The 23913-nt window shown below is 55.3% G+C and overlaps 1 protein-coding gene and 1 long non-coding RNA gene across 2 annotated transcripts in view; both read right to left on the reverse strand.

Annotated features, from left to right (window-relative positions):
* The window catches only part of LOC104063160 (lysine-specific demethylase 5C-like), a 57041-nt gene that overhangs the window by 17628 nt on the left and 15500 nt on the right, over positions 1 to 23913 (reverse strand). Inside the window, 14 exon segments of the mRNA XM_054052230.1 lie at positions 1913 to 2107; positions 6915 to 6989; positions 6992 to 7036; positions 7127 to 7189; positions 7191 to 7290; positions 9727 to 9811; positions 9814 to 9907; positions 17985 to 18143; positions 20855 to 20975; positions 23059 to 23110; positions 23113 to 23215; positions 23311 to 23498; positions 23581 to 23631; positions 23634 to 23703. Of these exon segments, the coding sequence (XP_053908205.1) occupies positions 1913 to 2107; positions 6915 to 6989; positions 6992 to 7036; positions 7127 to 7189; positions 7191 to 7290; positions 9727 to 9811; positions 9814 to 9907; positions 17985 to 18143; positions 20855 to 20975; positions 23059 to 23110; positions 23113 to 23215; positions 23311 to 23498; positions 23581 to 23631; positions 23634 to 23703 (1401 nt within the window).
* Positions 21691 to 22141, reverse strand: LOC128849724 (uncharacterized). Its single transcript, XR_008447458.1, has 3 exons — positions 22054 to 22141; positions 21826 to 21918; positions 21691 to 21775 (listed from the first exon to the last, which is right to left on the reverse strand). It is a non-coding gene; the product is annotated as an uncharacterized LOC128849724 (long non-coding RNA).

The raw sequence follows: 23913 nt of genomic DNA on the forward strand, positions 1-23913 counted from the left end.
TTGGGGTCTCCAAACCACCTTTTCCTCCACCAGGTTTGGGTTCTCCACAGGGGTTTGGGGTCTCTATAGGGTTTGAGGGCCCCAAAATATGGGTTCTCCACAGGGTTTTGGGGTCTCTATAGGGTTTTGGGGGCCCCAAAATATGGAGTCTCCACGTGGTTTGGGGTCTCCACAGGGGTTTTGGGGTCTCCACAGGGATTTGGGGTCTCCATAGGGTTTGAGTACCCCAAAATATGGGTTCTCCACAGGGTTTGAGTACCCCAAAATATGGGTTCTCCACAGGGTTTTGGGGTCTCCACAGGGGTTTTGGGGTCTCCACAGGGGTTTGGGGCTCCACAGGGTTTGAGGGCTCCAAAATATGGGTTCTCCACAGGGTTTTGGGGTCTCCATAGGGTTTGAGGGCCCCCAAAATATGGGTTCTCCACAGGGTTTGAGGGTCTCCACAGGGTTTGAGGGGCCCCAAAATATGGGTTCTCCACAGGGTTTTGAGGGTCTCCACAGGGTTTGAGGGCCCCAAAATATGGGTTCTCCACAGGGTTTTGGGGTCTCCACAGGGGTTTTGGGGTCTCCACAGGGGTTTGAGGGCCCCAAAATATGGGTTCTCCACATGGGTTTTGGGGTCTCCACAGGGGTTTGGGGTCTCCATAGGGTTTGAGGGCCCCAAAATATGGTGTCTCCACAGGGGTTTGAGGGTCTCCACAGGGTTGAGGGCCCCAAAATATGGGTTCTCCACAGGGTTTTTGGGGTCTCCACATGGTTTTGGGGTCTCCAAACCACCTTTTCTCCACGTGGTTTGGGTTCTCCATAGGGTTTGAGACCTCCACAAGGGTTTGGAGACCCCAAAACATGGGTTCTCCACATGGTTTTGGGGTCTCCACATGGTTTTGGGGTCTCCAAACCACGTGGTTTGGGTTCTCCACAGGGGTTTTGGGGTCTCCACAAGGTTTGAGACCTCCACACCGGTTTGGAGACCCCAAAACATGGGTTCTCCACATGGTTTTGGGGTCTCCACAGGGTTTTGGGGTCTCCAAACCACCTTTTCTCCACGTGGTTTTGGGTTCTCCACAGGGTTTGAGACCTCCACATGGTTTGGAGGCCCCAAATCATGGGTTCTCCACATGGTTTTGGGGTCTCCACGGGGTTTTTGGGTCTCCAAACCACGTGGTTTGGGTTCTCCACAGGGGTTTGGGGTTCTCCACATGGTTTTTGGGGTCTCCAAACCACCTTTTCTCCACGTGGTTTGGGTTCTCCACAGGGTTTGAGACCTCCCACAACGGGTTTGGAGGCCCCAAATCATGGGTTCTCCACATGGTTTTTGGGTCTCACGGGGTTTTTGGGTCTCCAAACCACGTGGTTTGGGTTCTCAACAGGGGTTTGGGTTCTCCACATGGTTTTGGGGTCTCCAAACCACCTTTTCTCCACGTGGTTTGGGTTCTCCACAGGGTTTGAGACCCCACACGGGTTTGGAGGCCCCAAATCATGGATTCTCCACATGGTTTTGGGGTCTCCACAGGGGTTTGGGGTCTCCAAACCACGTGGGTTTGGGTTCTCCACAGGGGTTTTGGGGTCTCCACAGGGTTTGAGGTCTCCACAGGGTTTGGAGGCCCCAAAATATGGGTTCTCCACATGGTTTTGGGTTCTCCATAGGGTTTTGGGGTCTCCAAACCACCTTTTCTCCACGTGGTTTGGGTTCTCCATGTGGTTTTTGAGGTCTCCACATGGTTCTGTGGTCTCCAAACCACGTGGTTTGGGTTCTCCACAGGGTTTTGGGGTCTCCAAACCACCTTTTCTCCACGTGGTTTGGGTTCTCCACAGGAGTTTTGAGGTCTCCAAAGGGCTTTTGAGGTCCCCACAGAGCTCTGAGACCTCTTTAGGTTGAGGTTCTCCTCCGCCCTTTGAAGGTCCTTTTTACCTTCTCCAAGAGGGCTTTGCGGAGCTTCCGTTCCTCCTGGACGAGGACGAACATCTCCTTGTGGACGGCGGCGGCCAAGTTGAGGTCCAACTTCTCGGGGCAGGCGGCCATCTTGCAGATCAACTCCTCGTGGGAGAAGACACAGTAACGGCGAAGGCGACGATAGTGTTCGATGCACTGACGACCGGCCGGGAGCTGGAGGACAACCCCGAGGTCACCTCCAAAGCCACCCACGAACCCACCAGGACCTTCAGAACCCATCAACGTCTCCATAAGGACCTCAAAATCCCATCAACGTCTCCATAAGGACCTTCAAACCCATCAACGTCTCCATAAGGACCTTCAGAACCCATCAACGTCTCCATAAGGACCTCAAAATCCCATCAACGTCTCCATAAGGACCTTCAGAACCCATCAACGTCTCCATAAGGACCTTCAAACCCATCAACGTCTCAATAAGGACCTTCAGAACCATCAACGTCTCCATAAGGACCTTCAAACCCATCAACGTCTCCATAAGGACCTTCAGACCCATCAACGTCTCCATAAGGACCTTCAGAACCCATCAACGTCTCCATAAGGACCTTCAAACCCATCAACCGTCTCAATAAGGACCTTCAGAACCCATCAACGTCCTCCATAAGGACCTTCAAACCCATCAACGTCTCCATAAGGGACCTTCAAAACCCATCAACGTCTCCATAAGGACCTTCAGAACCCATCAACGTCTCCATAAGGACCTTCAAACCCATCAACATCTCCATAAGGACCTCAAAATCCCATCAACGTCTCCATAAGGACCTTCAAACACCATCAACGTCTCCATAAGGACCTTCAGAACCCATCAACGTCTCCATTAAGGACCTTCAGAACCCACAACGTCTCCATAAGGACCTCAGAACCATCAACGTCTCCATAAGGACCTTCAAACCCATCAACGTCTCCATAAGGACCTTCAGACCCATCAACGTCTCCATAAGGACCTTCAGAACCCATCAACGTCTCCATACCATAAAGACCTTCAGAACCCATCAACGTCTCCATAGGGACCTTCAGAACCCATCAACGTCTCCATAAGGACCTTCAAACCCCATCAATGTCTCCATAAGGACCTTCAGAACCCATCAACGTCTCCATAAGGACCTTCAGAACCATCAACGTCTCCATAAGACCTTCAGAACCCATCAACGTCTCCATAAGGACCTTCAAACCCATCAACGTCTCCATAAGGACCTTCAGAACCCATCACGCTCCATAAGGACCTTCAAAACCCATCAACGTCTCCATAAGGACCTTCAGAACCCATCAACGTCTCCATAAGGACCTTCAAACCCATCAATGTCTCCATAAGGACCTTCAGAACCCATCAACGTCTCCATAAGGACCTTCAGAACCCATCAACGTCTCCATAAGGACCTTCAGAACCCATCAACGTCTCCATAAGGACCTTCAGAAACCCATCAACGTCTCCATAAGGACATTCAAAACCCATCAACGTCTCCATAAGGACCTTCAGAACCATCAACGTCCTCCATAAGACCTTCAAACCCTATCAACGTCTCCATAAGGACCTTCAGAACCCATCAACGTCTCATAAGGACCTTCAAACCCATCACTGTCTCCATAAGGACCTTCAGAACCCCATCAACGTCTCCATAAGGACCTTCAAAACCCATCAACGTCTCCATAAGGACCTTCAGAACCCATCAACGTCTCCATAAGGACCTTCAAACCCATCAACGTCTCCATAAGGACCTTCAAAACCATCAACGTCTCCATAAGACCTTCAGAACCCTATCAACGTCTCCATAAGGACCTTCAACACATCAACATCTCCATAAGGACCTTCAGAACCATCAACGTTCTCCATAAGGACCTTCAAACCCATCAACATCTCCATAAGGACCCTTCAAACCCACAACGTTCTCCATAAGGACCTCAGAAACCCATCAACGTCTCCATAAGGACCTCAAAACCCATCAACGTCTCCATAAGGACCTTCAAAACCCATCAATGTCTCCATAAGGACCTTCAAACCCATCAACGTCTCCATAAGGACCTTCAAACCCATCAAACGTCTCCATAAGGACCTTCAGAACCCATCAACGTCTCCATAAGGACCTTCAAAACCCATCAATCGTCTCCATAAGGACCTCAAAACCATCAACGTCTCCATAAGGACCTTCAAAAACCCATCAACGTCTCCATAAGGACCTTCAAACCCATCAACGTCTCCATAAGGACCTTCAGAACCCATCAACGTCTCCATAAGGACCTTCAAACCCATCAACGTCTCCATAAGGACCTTCAGAACCCATCAACGTCTCCATAAGGACCTTCAGAACCCATCAATGTCTCCATAAGGACCTTCAAAACCCATCAACGTCTCCATAAGGACCTTCAGAACCCATCAACGTCTCCCTAAGGACCTTCAGAACCCATCAACGTCTCCATAAGGACCTTCAAACCCATCAACGTCTCCATAAGGACCTTCAGAACCCATCAACGTCTCCATAAGGACCTTCAAACCCATCAACGTCTCCATAAGGACCTTCAGAACCCATCAACGTCTCCATAAGGACCTTCAGAACCCATCAACGTCTCCATAAGGACCTTCAGAACCCATCAACGTCTCCATAAGGCACCTTCAAACCCATCAACGTCTCCATAAGGACCTTCAAACCCATCAACGTCTCCATAAGGACCTTCAACCCATCAAACGTCTCCATAAGGACCTTCAAACCCATCAATGTCTCCATAAGGACCTTCAAACCCATCACGTCTCCATAAGGACCTTCAGAACCATCAATGTCTCCATAAGGACCTTCAAACCCATCAACGTCTCCATAAGGACCTTCAAACCCATCAACGTCTCCATAAGGACCTTCAGAACCCATCAACGTCTCCATAAGGACCTTCAGAACCCCATCAACGTCTCCATAAGGACCTTCAAACCCATCAACGTCTCCATAAGGACCTTCAAACCCATCAATGCTCCATAAGGACCTTCAAACCCATCAACGTCTCCATAAGTACCTTCAAACCCATCAACGTCTCCATAAGGACCTTCAGAACCCATCAACGTCTCCATAAGGACCTTCAGAACCCATCAACGTCTCCATAAGGACCTTCAAACCCAATCAACGTCCTCCATAAGGACCTTCAAACCCATCAACGTCTCCATAAGGACCTTCAGAACCCATCAACGTCTCCATAAGGACCTTCAGAACCCATCAATGTCTCCATAAGGACCTTCAGAACCCATCAACGTCTCCATAAGGACCTTCAAACTCATCAACGTCTCCATAAGGACCTTCAAACCCAATCAACGTCTCCATAAGGACCTTCAAACCCCAACAATGTCCTCTCCACCCAATCTTTGAGGTCCTCCACCCCCAATCTTGAGGTTCCTCACTCAATTTTGAGGTCCTCCACCTCAATCTTGAGGTTCCTCACCCAATTTTGAGGTCCTCCACCCCCCAATTTTGAGGTTCCTCACCTGATTTCGAGTCCTCCACCCTCAATCTTGACGTTCCCTCACCCGATTTTGAGGTTCCTCACCCGATTTTGAGGTTTCCTCACCCAATTTGAGGTCCTCCACCCCCAATCTTGATGTTCTCTCACCCAATCTTGAGGTTCCTCACCAATTTTGAGGTCTTTTCCCCCTATTTTGAGATCCACCCCCAATCTTGATGTTCTTCACCCAATTTCGAGGTCCTCCACTCCCAATCTTGAGGTTCCTCACCCAATCTTGAGGTCCTCCCCCCAATCTTGAGGTTCCTCACCTGATTTTGATGTTCCTCACCCAATTTCGAGGTCCTTTCCCCCAATCTTGATGTTCCTCACCCGATTTTGAGGTCCTCTCCCCCAAGCCTTGATGTTTCCTCACCCAATCTTGATGTTCCTCAACCCAATTTTGAGGTCCTCCACCCCCAATTTGAGGTTCCTCACCCAATTTCGAGGTCCCTCCACCCCCTAACCTTGAGGTTCCTCACCCAATTTTGAGGTCCTTTCCCCCCAATCTTGATGTTCCTCTCCGATTTTGAGGGCCTCCACCCCAACCTTGACGTTCCTCACCCAATCTTGAGGTTCCTCACCCAATTATGAGGTCCTCCACCCCACAAATTTCTGAGGTTCCCTCACCACAATTTTGAGGTCTTTCCCCCCAGTCTTAGGTTCCTCACCTGATTTTGAGGTTCCTCACCCGATTTTGATGTTTCCTCACTCAATTTTGAGGTCCTCCACCCAATCTTGAGGTCCTCCACCTCAATCTTGATGTTCCCTCACCCAACCTTGAGGTTCCTCACCAATCTTGAGGTCCTCCACCCCCAATCTTGAGGTTCCTCACCCAATTTTGAGGTCTTTTCCCACCAATCTTGATGTTCCTCACCCCAATCCTGAGGTTCCTCACCCAATTTTGAGGTCCTCCACCCCCAATCCTTGAGGTTCCTCCCCCAATCTTGAGGTTCCTCACCCAATTTTGAGTCCTTTCCCCCAATCTTGAGGTCCTCCACCCCCAATCTTGATGTTCCTCACCAATTTTGAGGTCTTTTCCCCCCAATTCTTGAGGTTCCTCACCCAATTTGAGGTCTTTTCCCCCCAATCTTGAGGTTCCTCACCCAATTTGAAGGTCCTCCACCCCCCAATCTTGATGTTCCTCAACCAATCTTGAGGTTCCTCACCCAATTCTGAGGTCTTTTCTCCCCAGTTTTAATGTCCTCCACCCAATTTTGAGGTCCTCTCCCCCCAATCTTGACGTTCCTCACCCAATCTTGAGGTCCTCCACCCCCAATCTTGAGGTCCTCCCACCCCCAATCTTGATGTTCCTCACCCAATCTTGATGTTCCTCACCCAATCTTGATGTTCCTCACCCAATTTCGAGGTCTTTTTCCCCCAATTTTGATGTCCTCCACCCAATTTTGAGGTCTTTTCCCCCAATTTCGAGGTTCCCCCCCCCAATCTGGAGGTCCTCCCCCCCCAGATCCGGAGGTCCTCTCCTCACCCAATCGGCGGTGCAGAAGTTGACGGCTTCGGCGAAGTTATAGCCCTGATTGAAACCGCTGTGAATAAGCGCGGGGGGAAAGTGATAACGAACTCTCCGGCGCATTGGTTGGTCCTCACCACCTCGAGAGAAGAAGAGAAGTCCTCTCATAGGACCTCCCATTGGTCAAAGAGGACCTTCTGGAGGTCATTTGGGTCACCAAAAGGACTTACGGGGACCCCGTGAGCCATCAAAGTGTTGGGGTTCATGAGGGTCACCAATTGGTGGAGAAGATCCCGGTTGACTCTCCAAAGAGCTCGGAGTCAACTTCTTCATCACCTCCTCCAGATGTTCGGCGGCGAAAGAAGGGACTCCGTACCACGTCTTGGGTTCGCCCCTACGAGGACGCCGAGGGCAGGAGAAGACCAAAAGTCACCCCAGAAGGGTCAAAACTACGTCGGGAAGCAACAAGAAAATGTCTCGCGCTGGACTCAAAAATCAAATGGAACCTCTGAAGTTCTTCTGATGGCCTCAAAACCACCTCTTGATGGCCCTAAACCACCTCTTGATGCCCTCAAAACCACCCTCTTGATGGCTCAAAACCACCTCTTGATGCCCTCAAACCCATCTGGAACCCTCAAAAGTTCTCCTGATGGCCCCAAAACCACCTCTTGATGCCCTCAAAACCACCTCTTGATGCTCAAAAACCACCTCTTGATGCCCCCAAACCCATTTGGTACCTCAAAACCACCTCTTGATGCCCTCAAACCATCTGGAACCTCAAAAGCTCTTCTGATGGCCTCAAAACCACATCTTGATGCCTTCAAAACCCATCTGGAACCTCAAATGTTCTCCTGATGGCCTCAAAACCACCTCTTGATGCCCTCAAACCCATCTGGAACTCAAAAGCTCTTCTGAAGCCCTCAAAACCACCTCTTGATGCCCTCAAAACCACCTCTTGATGCCCTCAAAACCACCTCTTGATGCCCTCAAACCCATCTGGAACCTCAAAAGCCTCTCCTGATGCCCTCAAAAACCACCTCTTGATGGCCTCAAAACCACCTCTTGATGGACCCAAATCGATTTGGATACCCTCAAAAGCTCTTCTGGATGGCCCCAAAACCACCTCCTGATGCTCAAAAACCACCTCTTGATGGACCCAAAACCACCTCTGAAGCCCTCAATCCATTTGGTACCTCAAACCACCTCTGTGATGCCCTCAAAACCACCTCTTGAAGCCCTCAATCCCATTTGGTACCTCAAAACCACCTCTTGATGCCCTCAAAACCACCTCTTGATGCCCTCAAACACCACCTCTTGATGCCCTCAAACCCATCTGGAACCTCAAAAGCTCTTCTGATGGTCCCAAAACCACCTCTTGATGGCCTCAAAACCACCTCTTGATGCCCTCAAACCCATCTGGAACCTCAAAAGCTCTCCTGATGGCCTCAAACCACCTCTTGATGCCCTCAAACCCCATTTGGTACCTCAAAACCACCTCTTGAAGCCCTCAAAACCACCTCTTGATGCCCTCAAACCCATCTGGAACCTCAAAAGCTCTCCTGATGCCCTCAAACCATCTCCTGATGCCCTCAAAACCACCTCTTGAGTGCCCTCAAACCCATCTGGAACCTCAAAAGCTCTTCTGAAGCCCTCAAAACCACCTCTTGATGGCCCCAAAACCACCTCTTGATGCCCTCAAACCCATCTGGAACCTCAAAAGCTCTCCTGATGCCCTCAAAACCACCTCTTGATGCCTCAAAACCACCTCTTGATGGACCCAAATCGATTTGGTACCTCAAAAGCTCTTCTGATGGCCCCAAAACCACCTCCTGATGGCTCAAAACCACCTCTTGATGGACCCAAAACCACCTCTTGAAGCCCTCAATTCCCATTTGGTACCTCAAAACCACCTCTTGATGCCCTCAAAACCACCTCTTGAAGCCCTCAAACCCATCTGGAACCTCAAAAGCTCTTCTGATGGCCTCAAAACCACCTCTTGATGGCTCAAAACCACCTCTTGAAGCCCTCAAACCCATCTGATACCTCAAAGCTCTTCTGATGGCCCCAAAACCACCTCTTGATGCCCTCAAACCCATCTGGAACCTCAAAACCACCTCTTGATGCCCTCAAAACCACCTCTTGATGCCTTCAAAACACCTCCTGATGGACCCAAACCCATCTGGAACCTCAAAAGCTCTTCTGAAGCCCTCAAAACCACCTCTTGATGCCTCAAACCCATCCGGTACCTCAAAAGCTCTTCTGATGGCCCCAAAACCACCTCTTGATGCCCTCAAACCCATCTGGAACCTCAAAAGCTCTCCTGATGCCCTCAAACCACCTCTTGATGCCCTCAAAACCACCTCTTGATGCCCTCAAACCCATCTGGAACCTCAAAACCACCTCTTGATGCCCTCAAAACCACCCTCTTGATGGCTCCAAACCACCTCTTGATGCCCTCAAACCCATCTGGTACCTCAAAAGCTCTCCATGATGGCCTCAAAACCACCTCTTGATGGCCTCAAAACCACCTCTTGATGCCCTCAAACCATCTGGCACCTCAAAAGCTCCTTCCTGATGGCCTCAAAACCACCTCTTGATTGCCCTCAAAACCATTTGGTACCTCAAACCACCTCTTGAAGCCCCCAAACCACCTCTTGATGCCCCCAAACCCATCTGGAACCTCAAAAGCTCTTCTGATGCCCTCAAAACCACCTCTTGATGGCTCAAAACCACCTCCTGATGCCCTCAAACCCATCCGGAACCTCCAACCCCCTCTTCTTGCCCTCCATCTCCACCTGGGTGACCTCCCGAAGGCCACCGCGTGTCCTACCAGTGGAGATAGTTGATGGAGTAACTCCAGTGGTCCTCGATGTGCCAACAGAAGGCCGAGAAGACCATCCCCACGTAGAGCCACGCACTTTCATCCCGGAGATGTCGGCGTTGATGTGACACAACACCGATTGCTTCAGGACGGGCATCACGTTGAGGTTCCATCCGCTGGCGGCGTATTCCTGCCCGGAAGGAGAGGACAACGCCGTGGGGGTCACCTTCTGGAGGGACCAACCCATGGATGTCCCAACCACGAAGAACTCCAAACCATCAGAAACCACCGGGAAAAATGTCCTTCAGAACCTCCGAACCATCAGAAATGGTTCCATCAAACCTCAATCGATGAAGAGAGGGACGAAAGGAGGACCTCTGGGGCTTGGAGGACATCATGGAGGTTTCTCCAGCTCCACTCCATCCTCTCCGGATCCCTCTGGAGACCCTCCGGAGGTTCTCCAGCTCCACTCCATCCTCTCCGGATCCCTCCGGAGGTCTCCAGCTCCACTCCATCCTCTCCAGAACCCTCTGGAGACCCTCCGGAGGTTCTCCAGCTCCACTCCATCCTCTCCAAATCCTCTGGAGACCCTCCGGAGGTTCTCCAGCTCCAATCCATCCTCTCCGGATCCCTCCGGAGGTTCTCCAGCTCCACTCCGTCCTCTCCGGATCCCTCCGGAGGTTCTCCAGCTCCACTCCATCCTCTCCGGATCCCTCTGGAGACCCTCCGGAGGTTTCTCCAGCTCCACTCCATCCTCTCCAGATCCCTCCGGAGGTTCTCCAGCTCCACTCCATCCTCTCCGGATCCCTCCGGAGGTTCTCCAGCTCCACTCCATCCTCTCCGGATCCCTCTGGAGACCCTCCGGAGGTTCTCCAGCTCCACTCCATCCTCTCCGGATCCCTCCGGAGGTTCTCCAGCTCCACTCCATCCTCTCCGGATCCCTCCGGAGGTTCTCCAGCTCCACTCCGTCCTCTCACGGATCCCTCCGGAGGTTCTCCAGCTCCACTCCATCCTCTCCAGATCCCTCCGGAGGTTCTCCAGCTCCACTCCATCCTCTCCGGATCCCTCTGGAGACCCTCCGGAGGTTCTCACAGCTCCACTCCATCCTCTCCAGATCCCTCTGGAGACCCTCCGGAGGTCCTCCAGCTCCACTCCATCCTCTCCAGATCCTCCGGAGGTTCATCCAGCTCCACTCCATCCTCTCCGGATCCCTCTGGAGACCTCCTGGAGATTCTCCAGCTCCACTCCGTCCTCTCCGGATCCCTCCGGAGGTTCTCCAGCTCCACTCCATCCTCTCCAGATCCCTCTGGAGACCCTCCGGAGGTTCTCCAGCTCCACTCCCTCCTCTCCGGATCCCTCTGGAGACCCTCCGGAGGTTCTCCAGCTCCACTCCGTCCTCGCTCCGGATCCCTCTGGAGACCCTCCAGAGGTTCTCCAGCTCCACTCCGTCCTCTCCGCATCCCTCTGGAGACCCTCCGGAGGTTCTCCAGCTCCACTCCATCCTCTCCGGATCCCTCCGGAGGTTCTCCAGCTCCACTCCATCCACTCTGGATCCCTCTGGAGACCCTCCGGAGGTTCTCCAGCTCCACTCCATCCTCTCCAAATCCCTCTGGAGACCCTCCGGAGGTTCTCCAGCTCCACTCCATCCTCTCCAGATCCCTCTGGAGACCCTCCGGAGGTCCTCCAGCTCCACTCCATCCTCTCCAGATCCTCCGGAGGTTCTCCCAGCTCCACTCCATCCTCTCCGGATCCCTCCGGAGGTTCTCCAGCTCCACTCCATCCTCTCCGGATCCCTCTGGAGACCCTCCGGAGGTTCTCCAGCTCCACTCCATCCTCTCGCGGATCCTCCGGAGGTTCTCCAACTCCACTCCATCCTCTCCGATCCGTCCGGAGGTTCTCCAGCTCCACTCCATCCTCTCCGGATCCCTCTGGAGACCCCTCCGGAGGTTCTCCAGCTCCACTCCATCCTCTCCAGATCCCTCTGGAGACCCTCCGGAGGTTCTCCAGCTCCACTCCATCCTCTCCGGACCCCTCTGGAGATCCTCCGGAGGTTCTCCAGCTCCACTCCATCCTCTCCAGATCCCTCCGGAGGTTCTCCAGCTCCACTCCATCCTCTCCGGATCCCTCTGGAGACCCTCCGGAGGTTCTCCAGCTCCACTCCATCCTCTCCAGATCCCTCCAGAGGTTCTCCAGCTCCACTCCATCCTCTCCGGATCCCTCTGGAGACCCTCCGGAGGTTCTCCAGCTCCACTCCATCCTCTCCGGATCCCTCCGGAGGTTCTCCAGCTCCACTCCATCCTCTCCAGATCCCTCCAGAGGTTCTCCAGCTCCACTCCATCCTCTCCGGATCCCTCTGGAGACCCTCCGGAGGGTCTCCAGCTCCACGCCATCCTCTCCGGATCCCTCCGGAGGTGTCTCCAGCTCCACTCCATCCTCTCCAGAACCCTCTGGAGGACCCTCCGGAGGTTCTCCAGCTCCACTCCATCCTCTCCAAATCCCTCTGGAGACCCTCCGGAGGTTCTCCAGCTCCACTCCATCCTCTCCGGATCCCTCCGGAGGTTCTCCAGCTCCACTCCGTCCTCTCCGGATCCCTCGGAGGTTCTCCAGCTCCACTCCATCCTCTCCGGATCCCTCTGGAGACCCTCCGGAGGTTCTCCAGCTCCACTCCATCCTCTCCGGATCCCTCCGGAGGTTCTCCAGCTCCACTCCATCCTCTCCGGATCCCTCCGGAGGTTCTCCTGCTCCACTCCATCCTCTCCAGATCCCTCTGGAGACCCTCCGGAGGTTCTCCAGCTCCACTCCATCCTCTCCGGATCCCTCCGAGGTTCTCCAGCTCCACTCCATCCTCTCCGGATCCCTCCGGAGGTTCTCCAGCTCCACTCCGTCCTCTCCGGATCCCTCCAGAGGTTCTCCAGCTCCACTCCATCCTCTCCGCATCCCTCTGGAGACCCTCCGGAGGTTCTCCAGCTCCACTCCATCCTCTCCGGATCCCTCCGGAGGTTCTCCAGCTCCACTCCATCCTCTCCAGATCCCTCTGGAGACCCTCCGGAGGTTCTCCAGCTCCACTCCATCCTCTCCGGATCCCTCCGGAGGTTCTCCAGCTCCACTCCATCCTCTCCAGATCCCTCCGGAGGTTCTCCAGCTCCACTCCATCCTCTCCAGATCCCTCCGGAGGTTCTCCAGCTCCACTCCATCCTCTCCGGATCCCTCTGGAGACCCTCCGGAGGTTCTCCAGCTCACTCCATCCTCTCCAGATCCCTCTGGAGACCCTCCGGAGGGTCCTCCAGCTCCACTCCATCCTCTCCAGATCCCTCCGGAGGTTCTCCAGCTCCACTCCATCCTCTCCGGATCCCTCTGGAGACCCTCTGGAGATTCTCCAGCTCCACTCCGTCCTCTCCGGATCCCTCCGGAGGTTCTCCAGCTCCACTCCATCCTCTCCAGATCCCTCTGGAGACCCTCCGGAGGTTCTCCAGCTCCACTCCATCCTCTCCGGATCCCTCTGGAGACCCTCCGGAGGTTCTCCAGCTCCACTCCGTCCTCTCCGGATCCCTCTGGAGACCCTCCGGAGGTTCTCCAGCTCCACTCCGTCCTCTCCAGATCCCTCTGGAGACCCTCCGGAGGTTCTCCAGCTCCACTCCATCCTCTCCGGATCCCTCCGGAGGTTCTCCAGCTCCACTCCATCCACTCTGGATCCCTCTGGAGACCCTCCGGAGGTTCTCCAGCTCCACTCCATCCTCTCCAAATCCCTCTGGAGACCCTCCGGAGGTTCTCCAGCTCCACTCCATCCTCTCCAGATCCCTCTGGAGACCCTCCGGAGGTCCTCCAGCTCCACTCCATCCTCTCCAGATCCCTCCGGAGGTTCTCCAGCTCCACTCCATCCTCTCCGGATCCCTCCGGAGGTTCTCCAGCTCCACTCCATCCTCTCCGGATCCCTCTGGAGACCCTCCGGAGGTTCTCCAGCTCCACTCCATCCTCTCCGGATCCCTCCGGAGGTTCTCCCAACTCCACTCCATCCTCTCCGGATCCCTTCCGGAGGTTCTCCAGCTCCACTCCATCCTCTCCGGATCCCTCTGGAGACCCTCCGGAGGTTCTCCAGCTCCACTCCATCCTCTCCAGATCCCTCTGGAGACCCTCCGGAGGTCCTCCAGCTCCACTCCATCCTCTCCGGACCCCTCTGGAGATCCTCCGGAGGTTCTCCAGCTCCACTCCATCCTCTCCAGATCCCTCCGGAGGTTCTCCAGCTCCACTCCATCCTCTCCGGATCCCTCTGGAGACCCTCCGGAGGTTCTCCAGCTCCACTCCATCCTCTCCGGATCCCTCTGGAGACCCTCCGGAGGTTCTCCAGCTCCACTCCATCCTCTCCGGATCCCTCCGGAGGTTCTCCAACTCCACTCCATCCTCTCCGGATCCCTCCGGAGGTTCTCCAGCTCCACTCCATCCTCTCCGGATCCCTCTGGAGAGCCTCACGGAGGTTCTCCAGCTCCACTCCATCCTCTCCAGATCCCTCTGGAGACCCTCTGGAGGTTCTCCAGCTCCACTCCATCCTCTCCGGATCCCTCTGGAGACCCTCTGGAGGTTCTCCAGCTCCACTCCATCCTCTCCAGATCCCTCCGGAGGTCCTCCAGCTCCACTCCATCCTCTCCGGATCCCTCCGGAGGTTCTCCAGCTCCACTCCATCCCCTCCGGATCCCTCTGGAGACCCTCCGGAGGTTCTCCAGCTCCACTCCATCCTCTCCAGATCCCTCCGGAGGTTCTCCAGCTCCACTCCATCCTCTCCGGATCCCTCCGGAGGTTCTCCAGCTCCACTCCATCCTCTCCGGATCCCTCTGGAGACCCTCCGGAGGTTCTCCAGCTCCACTCCATCCTCTCCGGATCCCTCCGGAGGTTCTCCAGCTCCACTCCATCCTCTCCGGATCCCTCTGGAGACCCTCCGGAGGTTCTCCAGCTCCACTCCATCCTCTCCAGATCCCTCTGGAGACCCTCCGGAGGTTCTCCAGCTCCACCTCCATCCTCTCCGGATCCCTCTGGAGACCCTCCGGAGGTTCTCCAGCTCCACTCCATCCTCTCCAGATCCCTCCGGAGGTTCTCCAGCTCCACTCCATCCACTCCGGATCCCTCTGGAGACCCTCCGGAGGTTCTCCAGCTCCACTCCATCCTCTCCGGATCCCTCTGGAGACCCTCCGGAGGTTCTCCAAACTCCACTCCATCCTCTCCGGATCCCTCTGGAGACCCTCCGGAGGTTCTCCAGCTCCACTCCGTCCTCTCCGGATCCCTCTGGAGACCCTCCGGAGGTTCTCCAGCTCCACTCCATCCTCTCCAAATCCCTCTGGAGACCTCCGGAGGTTCTCCAGCTCCACTCCATCCTCTCCAGATCCCTCCGGAGGTTCTCCAGCTCCACTCCATCCTCTCCGGATCCCTCCGGAGGTTCTCCAGCTCCACTCCATCCTCTCCGGATCCCTCTGGAGACCCTCCGGAGGTTCTCCAGCTCCACTCCATCCTCTCCGGATCCCTCTGGAGACCCTCCGGAGGTTCTCCAACTCCACTCCATCCTCTCCGGATCCCTCTGGAGACCCTCCGGAGGTTCTCCAGCTCCACTCCATCCTCTCCACATCCCTCTGGAGACCCTCCGGAGGTTCTCCAGCTCCACTCCATCCTCTCCAGATCCCTCCGGAGGTTCTCCAGCTCCACTCCATCCTCTCCGGATCCCTCCGGAGGTTCTCCCAGCTCCACTCCATCCTCTCCGGATCCCTCCGGAGGTTCTCCAGCTCCACTCCATCCTCTCCGCATCCCTCTGGAGACCCTCCGGAGGTTCTCCAGCTCCACTCCATCCTCTCCAGATCCCTCTGGAGACCCTCCGGAGGTTCTCCAGCTCCACTCCATCCTCTCCGGATCCCTCCGGAGGTTCTCCAGCTCCACTCCATCCTCTCCGGATCCCTCCGGAGGTTCTCCAGCTCCACTCCATCCTCTCCGGATCCCTCTGGAGACCCTCCGGAGGTTCTCCAGCTCCACTCCATCCTCTCCGGATCCCTCTGGAGACCCTCCGGAGGTTCTCCAGCTCCACTCCATCCTCTCCGGATCCCTCCGGAGGTTCTCCAGCTCCACTCCATCCTCTCCAGATCCCTCTGGAGACCCTCCGGAGGTTCTCCAGCTCCACTCCGTCCTCTCCGGATCCCTCCGGAGGTTCTCCAGCTCCACTCCGTCCTCTCCGGATCCCTCCAGAGGTTCTCCAGCTCCACTCCATCCTCTCCGGATCCCTCCGGAGGTTCTCCAGCTCCACTCCATCCTCTCCGGATCCCTCCGGAGGTTCTCCAGCTCCACTCCATCCTCTCCGGATCCCTCCGGAAGGTTCTCCAGCTCCACTCATCCTCTCCGGATCCCTCCGGAGGTTCTCCAGCTCCACTCCATCCTCTCTGGAGACCCTCTGGAGGTTCTCCAGCTCCACTCCATCCTCTCCGGATCCCTCTGGAGACCCTCCGGAGGTTCTCCAGCTCCACTCCATCCTCTCCGAATCCCTCCTGGAGACCCTCCGGAGGTTCTCCAGCTCCACTCCATCCTCTCCGGATCCCTCTGGAGACCCTCCGGAGGTTCTCCAGCTCCACTCCATCCTCTCCGGATCCCTCTGGAGACCCTCCGGAGGTTCTCCAGCTCCACTCCCATCCTCTCCGGATCCCTCCAGAGGTTCTCCAGCTCCACTCCATCCTCTCCAGATCACCTCTGGAGACCCTCCGGAGGTTCTCCAGCTCCACTCCGTCCTCTCCAGATCCCTCTGGAGACCCTCCGGAGGTTCTCCAGCTCCACTCCATCCTCTCCGGATCCCTCTGGAGGTTCTCCAGCTCCACTCCATCCTCTCCGGATCCCTCTGGAGACCCTCCGGAGGTTCTCCAGCTCCACTCCATCCTCTCCGGATCCCTCTGGAGACCCTCCGGAGGTTCTCCAGCTCCACTCCATCCTCTCCGGATCCCTCCGGAGGTTCTCCAGCTCCACTCCATCCTCTCCGGATCCCTCTGGAGACCCTCCGGAGGTTCTCCAGCTCCACTCCATCCTCTCCGGATCCCTCTGGAGACCCTCCGGAGGTTCTCCAGCTCCACTCCATCCTCTCCAAATCCCTCTGGAGACCCTCCGGAGGTTCTCCAGCTCCACTCCATCCTCTCTGGATCCCTCTGGAGACCCTCCGGAGGTTCTCCAGCTCCACTCCATCCTCTCCGGATCCCTCTGGAGACCCTCCGGAGGTTCTCCAGCTCCACTCCATCCTCTCCGGATCCCTCTGGAGACCCTCCGGAGGTTCTCCAGCTCCACTCCATCCTCTCCGGATCCCTCCGGAGGTTCTCCAGCTCCACTCTATCCTCTCCGGATCCCTCTGGAGACCCTCCGGAGGTTCTCCAGCTCCACTCCATCCTCTCCGGATCCCTCTGGAGACCCTCCGGAGGTTCTCCAGCTCCACTCCATCCCCTCCGGATCCCTCTGGAGACCCTCCGGAGGTTCTCCAGCTCCACTCCATCCTCTCCGGATCCCTCTGGAGACCCTCCAGAGGTTCTCCAGCTCCACTCCATCCTCTCCAGATCCCTCTGGAGACCCTCCGGAGGTTCTCCAGCTCCACTCCATCCTCTCCAGATTCCCTCCGGAGACCCTCCGGAGGTTCTCCAGCTCCACTCCGTCCTCTCCGGATCCCTCTGGAGACCCTCTGGAGGTTCTCCAGCTCCACTCCATCCTCTCCGGATCCCTCCAGAGGTTCTCCAGCTCACTCCATCCTCTCCGGATCCCTCTGGAGACCCTCCAGAGGTTCTCCAGCTCCACTCCATCCTCTCCAGATCCCTCTGGAGACCCTCCGGAGGTTCTCCAGCTCCACTCCATCCTCTCCGGATCCCTCCGGAGGTTCTCCAGCTCCACTCCATCCCCTCCGGATCCCTCTGGAGACCCTCCGGAGGTTCTCCAGCTCCACTCCATCCTCTCCAGATCCCTCTGGAGACCCTCCAGAGGTTCTCCAGCTCCACTCCGTCCTCTCCAGATCCCTCTGGAGACCCTCCAGAGGTTCTCCAGCTCCACTCCATCCTCTCCGGATCCCTCCAGAGGTTCTCCAGCTCCACTCCATCCTCTCCGGATCCCTCCAGAGGTTCTCCAGCTCCACTCCATCCTCTCCAGATCCCTCTGGAGACCCTCTGGAGGTTCTCCAGCTCCACTCCATCCTCTCCGGATCCCTCTGGAGACCCTCCGGAGGTTCTCCAACCCCACATCTCCATGGAAGTTGTCCTCCATCCCTCTGTCCTCACCTCCTCTTCCGGGGAGAGTTTCCTTTTGCCGTCGCTGATGGGAAATCCGCTTCCGAACTCTTTGGAGTGGATATCGGCGCCGTATTCCACCGTGACGTCCTCTTCGATGCTGTTGACCAACCGCCAGAATTCCTTCTCCACCAACTCCGTAGGGACCATCTGGAGAGGAGAAAAGATGGAATTAGGGATTTGGGTGCGGTTAAGGACCTCCAAAGGGGTTCTGATGGATCTCAGAAGGGTTCTGATGGATCTCAGAGGGGTTTCTGATGGATCTCAGAGGGGTTCTGATGGATCTCAGAGGGGTTCTGATGGATCTCAGAGGGGTTCTGGTGGATCTCAGAGGGTTCTGGTGGATTCTCAGAGGGGTTCTGATGGATCTCAGAGGGGTCTGATGGATCTCAGAGGGGTTCTGATGGATCTCAGAGGGGTTCTGATGGATCTCAGAGGGTTCTGATGGATCTCAGAGGGGTTCTGATGGATCTCAGAGGGGTTCTGATGGATCTCAGAGGGTTCTGATGGATCTCAGAGGGTTCTGATGGATCTCAGAGGGTTCTGATGGATCTCAGAGGGGTTCTGATGGATCTCAGAGGGGTTCTGATGGATCTCAGAGGGGTTCTGATGGATCTCAGAGGGGTTCTGATGGATCTCAGAGGGGTTCTGGTGGATCTCAGAGGGTTCTGATGGATCTCAGAGGGGTTCTGGTGGATCTCAGAGGGTTCTGATGGATCTCAGAGGGTTCTGATGGATCTCAGAGGGGTTCTGATGGATCTCAGAGGGTTCTGGTGGATCTCAGAGGGGTTCTGATGGATCTCAGAGGGGTTCTGGTGGATCTCAGAGGGGTTCTGGTGGATCTCAGAGGGGTTCTGGTGGATCTCAGAGGGGTTCTGATGGATCTCAGAGGGTTCTGATGGATCTCAGAGGGTTCTGATGGATCTCAGAGGGGTTCTGGTGGATCTCAGAGGGTTCTGATGGATCTCAGAGGGGTTCTGATGGATCTCAGAGGGGTTCTGATGGATCTCAGAGGGGTTCTGGTGGATCTCAGAGGGTTCTGGTGGATCTCAGAGGGTTCTGATGGATCTCAGAGGGGTTCTGGTGGATCTCAGAGGGTTCTGGTGGATCTCAGAGGGTTCTGATGGATCTCAGAGGGTTCTGATGGATCTCAGAGGGGTTCTGGTGGATCTCAGAGGGTTCTGGTGGATCTCAGAGGGTTCTGGTGGATCTCAGAGGGTTCTGATGGATCTCAGAGGGGTTCTGATGGATCTCAGAGGGTTCTGATGGATCTCAGAGGGTTCTGATGGATCTCAGAGGGGTTCTGATGGATCTCAGAGGGGTTCTGGTGGATCTCAGAGGGGTTCTGGTGGATCTCAGAGGGTTCTGGTGGATCTCAGAGGGGTTCTGGTGGATCTCAGAGGGGTTCTGATGGATCTCAGAGGGGTTCTGATGGATCTCAGAGGGTTCTGATGGATCTCAGAGGGGTTCTGATGGATCTCAGAGGGGTTCTGATGGATCTCAGAGGGTGTTCTGGTGGATCTCAGAGGGTTCTGGTGGATCTCAGAGGGTTCTGGTGGATCTCAGAGGGTTCTGGTGGATCTCAGAGGGGTTCTGATGGATCTCAGAGGGTTCTGATGGATCTCAGAGGGGTTCTGGTGGATCTCAGAGGGGTTCTGATGGATCTCAGAGGGTTCTGATGGATCTCAGAGGGTTCTGATGGATCTCAGAGGGGTTCTGGTGGATCTCAGAGGGGTTCTGATGGATCTCAGAGGGGTTCTGGTGGATCTCAGAGGGTTCTGGTGGATCTCAGGGGGTTCTGATGGATCTCAAAGGGTTCTGATGGATCTCAAAGGGTTCTGATGGATCTCAAAGGGGTTCTGATGGATCCCAAAGGGGTTCTGATGGATCTCAGAGGGGTTCTGGTGGATCTCAGAGGGGTTCTGATGGATCTCAGAGGGGTTCTGATGGATCTCAGAGGGGTTCTGGTGGATCTCAGAGGGGTTCTGGTGGATCTCAGAGGGTTCTGATGGATCTCAGAGGGTTCTGATGGATCTCAGAGGGGTTCTGGTGGATCTCAGAGGGTTCTGATGGATCTCAGAGGGGTCTGATGGATCTCAGAGGGGTTCTGATGGATCTCAGAGGGGTTCTGGTGGATCTCAGAGGGGTTCTGGTGGATCTCAGAGGGGTTCTGGTGGATCTTCAGAGGGGTTCTGGTGGATCTCAGAGGGGTTCTGATGGATCTCAGAGGGTTCTGGTGGATCTCAGAGGGTTCTGGTGGATCTCAGAGGGGTTCTGATGGATCTCAGAGGGGTTCTGATGGATCTCAGAGGGTTCTGGTGGATCTCAGAGGGGTTCTGGTGGATCTCAGAGGGGTTCTGGTGGATCTCAGAGGGTTCTGGTGGATCTCAAAGGGGTTCTGGTGGATCTCAGAGGGTTCTGATGATCTCAGAGGGTTCTGATGGATCTCAGAGGGGTTCTGATGGATCTCAGAGGGGTTCTGATGGATCTCAGAGGGTTCTGATGGATCTCAAAGGGGTTCTGATGGATCTCAGAGGGCTCTGATGGATCTCAAAGGGGTTCTGATGGATCTCAGAGGGTTCTGGTGGATCTCAGAGGGGTTCTGATGGATCTCAAAGGGTTCTGATGGATCTCAGAGGGGTTCTGATGGATCTCAGAGGGTTCTGATGGATCTCAGAGGGGTTCTGATGGATCTCAGAGGGGTTCTGATGGATCTCAGAGGGGTTCTGGTGGATCTCAGAGGGGTCTGATGGATCTCAGGGGGGTTCTGGTGGATCTCAGAGGGGTTCTGGTGGATCTCAGAGGGTTCTGGTGGATCTCAGAGGGTTCTGGTGGATCTCAGGGGGTTCTGGTGGACTCACGTGGACGGGCATGTTGAAGTAGTCGGCTTTGAAGGCGTCGGCCATCTCCCCGAAGCTCTGCAGAGTGTACTCCCGCGTCGCCTGCTCGAAGCCAAAGGCCTCCGGGGGTCTCTTACACTCCTGAACCACAAGAAAGGGGTCACCAGGAGGTCCTCAGCCCCATAGATCCCATCCAGGAGGTCCTCAGCCCCATAGATCCCATCCAGGAGGTCCTCAGCCCCATAGATCCCAACCAGGAGGTCCTCAGCCTCATAGATCCCATCCAGGAGGTCCTCAGCCCCATAGATCCCATCCAGGAGGTCCTCAGCCCCATAGATCCCATCCAGGAGGTCCTCAGCCCCATAGATCCCATCCAAGAGGTCCTCAGTCCCATAGATCCCATCCAGGAGGTCCTCAACCCCATAGATCCCATCCAGGAGGTCCTCAGCCCCATAGATCCCATCCAGGAGGTCCTCAACCCCATAGATCCCATCCAGGAGGTCCTCAGCCCCATAGATCCCATCCAGGAGGTCCTCAGCCCCATAAATCCCATCCAGGAGGTTCTCAGCCCCATAGATCCCATCCAGGAGGTCCTCAGCCCCATAGATCCCATCCAGGAGGTTCTCAGCCCCATAGATCCCAACCAGGAGGTCCTCAGCCCCATAGATGGACCACGAAGGACCTTAAATGGACCATGGAGGACCTTAGATGGACCACAAAGGACCTCAGATGGTCCACAAAGGACCTCAGATGGTCCGTGGAGGTCCTCAGCCCCATAGATGGTCCACAAAGGACCTTAAATGGTCCATGAAGGACCTCAGATGGTCCATGAAGGACCTCAGATGGTCCATGAAGGACCTCAGATGGACCACGAAGGACCTCAGATGGACCACGAAGGACCTCAGATGGGCCACAAAGGACCTCAGATGGGCCACAAAGGACCTTAGATGGTCCGTGGAGATCCTCAGCCCCATAGATGGACCACGAAGGACCTCAGATGGGCCACAAAGGACCTCAGATGGTCCATGGAGGTCCCCAACCCCACAGATGGAGGTCCTCAACCCCATAGATGGGCCACGAAGGACCTTAGATGGTCCCTGGAAGACCCTAAACGGGCCATGGAGGACCTCAGATGGACCATGGAGGTTCTCAGCTCCACAGATGACGTTCCTCAGCCCCATAAATGGGCCATGGAGAACCTTAAATGGACCACAAAGGACCTCAGATGGACCACAAAGGACCTCAGATGGTCCGTGGAGGTCCTCAGCCCCATAGATGGACCACAAAGGACCTTAAATGGTCCACGAAGGGACCTTAGATGGTCCATGAAGGACCTTAGATGGTCCCTGGAAGACCCTAAACGGGCTGTGGAGGACCTTAGATGGTCCATGGAGGACCTTAGATGGTCCATGGAGGTCCCCAACCCCACAGATGGAGGTCCTCAGCCCCATAGATGGACCATGGAGGACCTTAGATGGACCATGGAGGTCCCCAACCCCACAGACGGAGGTCCTCAACCCCATAGATGGGACCACGAAGGACCTTAAATGGGCCATGAAGGACCTTAATTGGTCCACGGAGGACCTCAGATGGTCCACAAAGGAACCTTAGATGGTCCGTGGAGGTCCTCAGCCCCATAGATGGACCACAAAGGACCTCAGATGGACCACAAAGGACCTCAGATGGACCACAAAAGACCTCAGATGGGCCACAAAGGGACCTCAGATGGCCACAAAGGACCTCAGATGGACCACGAAGGACCTCAGATGGGCCACAAAGGACCTCAGATGGGCCACAAATGACCTTAGATGGTCCACGAAGGACCTCAGATGGTCCATGGAGGTCCCAACCCCATAGATGGGCCATGAAGGACCTTAAATGGTCCACGAAGGACCTCAGATGGTCCACAAAGGACCTTCGATGGGTCCATGGAGGTCCCCAACCCCACAGACGGAGGTCCTCAACCCCATAGATGGGCCATGAAGGACCTTAAATGGACCACGAAGGACTCAGATGGACCACAAAGGACCTCAGATGGACCACAAAGGACCTCAGATGGACCACAAAGGACCTCAGATGGGCCACAAAGGACCTCAGATGGGCCATGGAGGTCCTCAACCCCACAGATGGAGGTCCTCAACCCCATAGATGGGCCACGAAGGACCTCAGATGGACCACAAAGGACCTCCGATGGTCCGTGGAGGTCCCCCCGTCCCTCCTCACCCGCCATGACGCATTTGGGACATCTCCAAACTCCTTTGGGGATTTCGGGCAAAGCGGAAGAAGACAAAAGATGTGGTAATTATCATCGCAACCATCGCAGAGGAGTAATTTATCGTCTTCGTCTCCACGGGAACAAATGCGACAAACGTAGGAATCCACCTGGAGAAGAAGGAGAAGAAGACATTCCACCACTTGAAGCGGTGGGAACGTCCCGGAGATACCTCCAAAGAGGTCCTTTTTGGAGGTCACCGTACAAACTGAGCGTTGTTATGGCTCCTCCGGAGCCGCATCGTCATTTTGGTGCACGGTTCGGGGCTGTGGCGAAGTTCCTCCTTCCCATCCATCGGAGGAACCTTCGGAGATGTCATCTCCACTTTGGAATCCGAGAGGAGAGGTTCTTCTTTCACCACCACCGTTGGAGGACATTCAGGTCCGTCTTTATCTATGGAAAAACCCATCGGAAAAGGGCATAACTCAACGTTTGTGATGGATGTGGAGGACCTTCCAAGAGGTCCCAACCTCACCTTTCTTCCGGAGGGTCTTATCTTTGGCCACCAAACCCAATCCCAACATTTAGGACCGGCTCCGTAAATTTGGAGTTTCTTCAACTCAGGGTTCTTCTCAATGTCTTCTTCCGTCGGTTCCGGCTGTGAGAAACGAAGGAAAAAAAGAAGAATTATGGGATGGTTTCCACCACCATCATATGAAGATGGCGATGGATGGCATTCCAAAGGGGTTTGAGGAGGTCCAAAAGGGGTTTGAGGAGGTCTAAGAGGGGTTTGAGGAGCTCCAAAGGAGGTTGAGGAGCACCAAAGGGGGTTTGAGGAGATCAAAAAGGGGTTTGAGGAGATCTAAGA

The sequence above is a fragment of the Cuculus canorus genome, chromosome 32 (genome assembly GCF_017976375.1).
Source record: "Cuculus canorus isolate bCucCan1 chromosome 32, bCucCan1.pri, whole genome shotgun sequence".
NCBI classification, from domain to species: domain Eukaryota; kingdom Metazoa; phylum Chordata; class Aves; order Cuculiformes; family Cuculidae; genus Cuculus; species Cuculus canorus.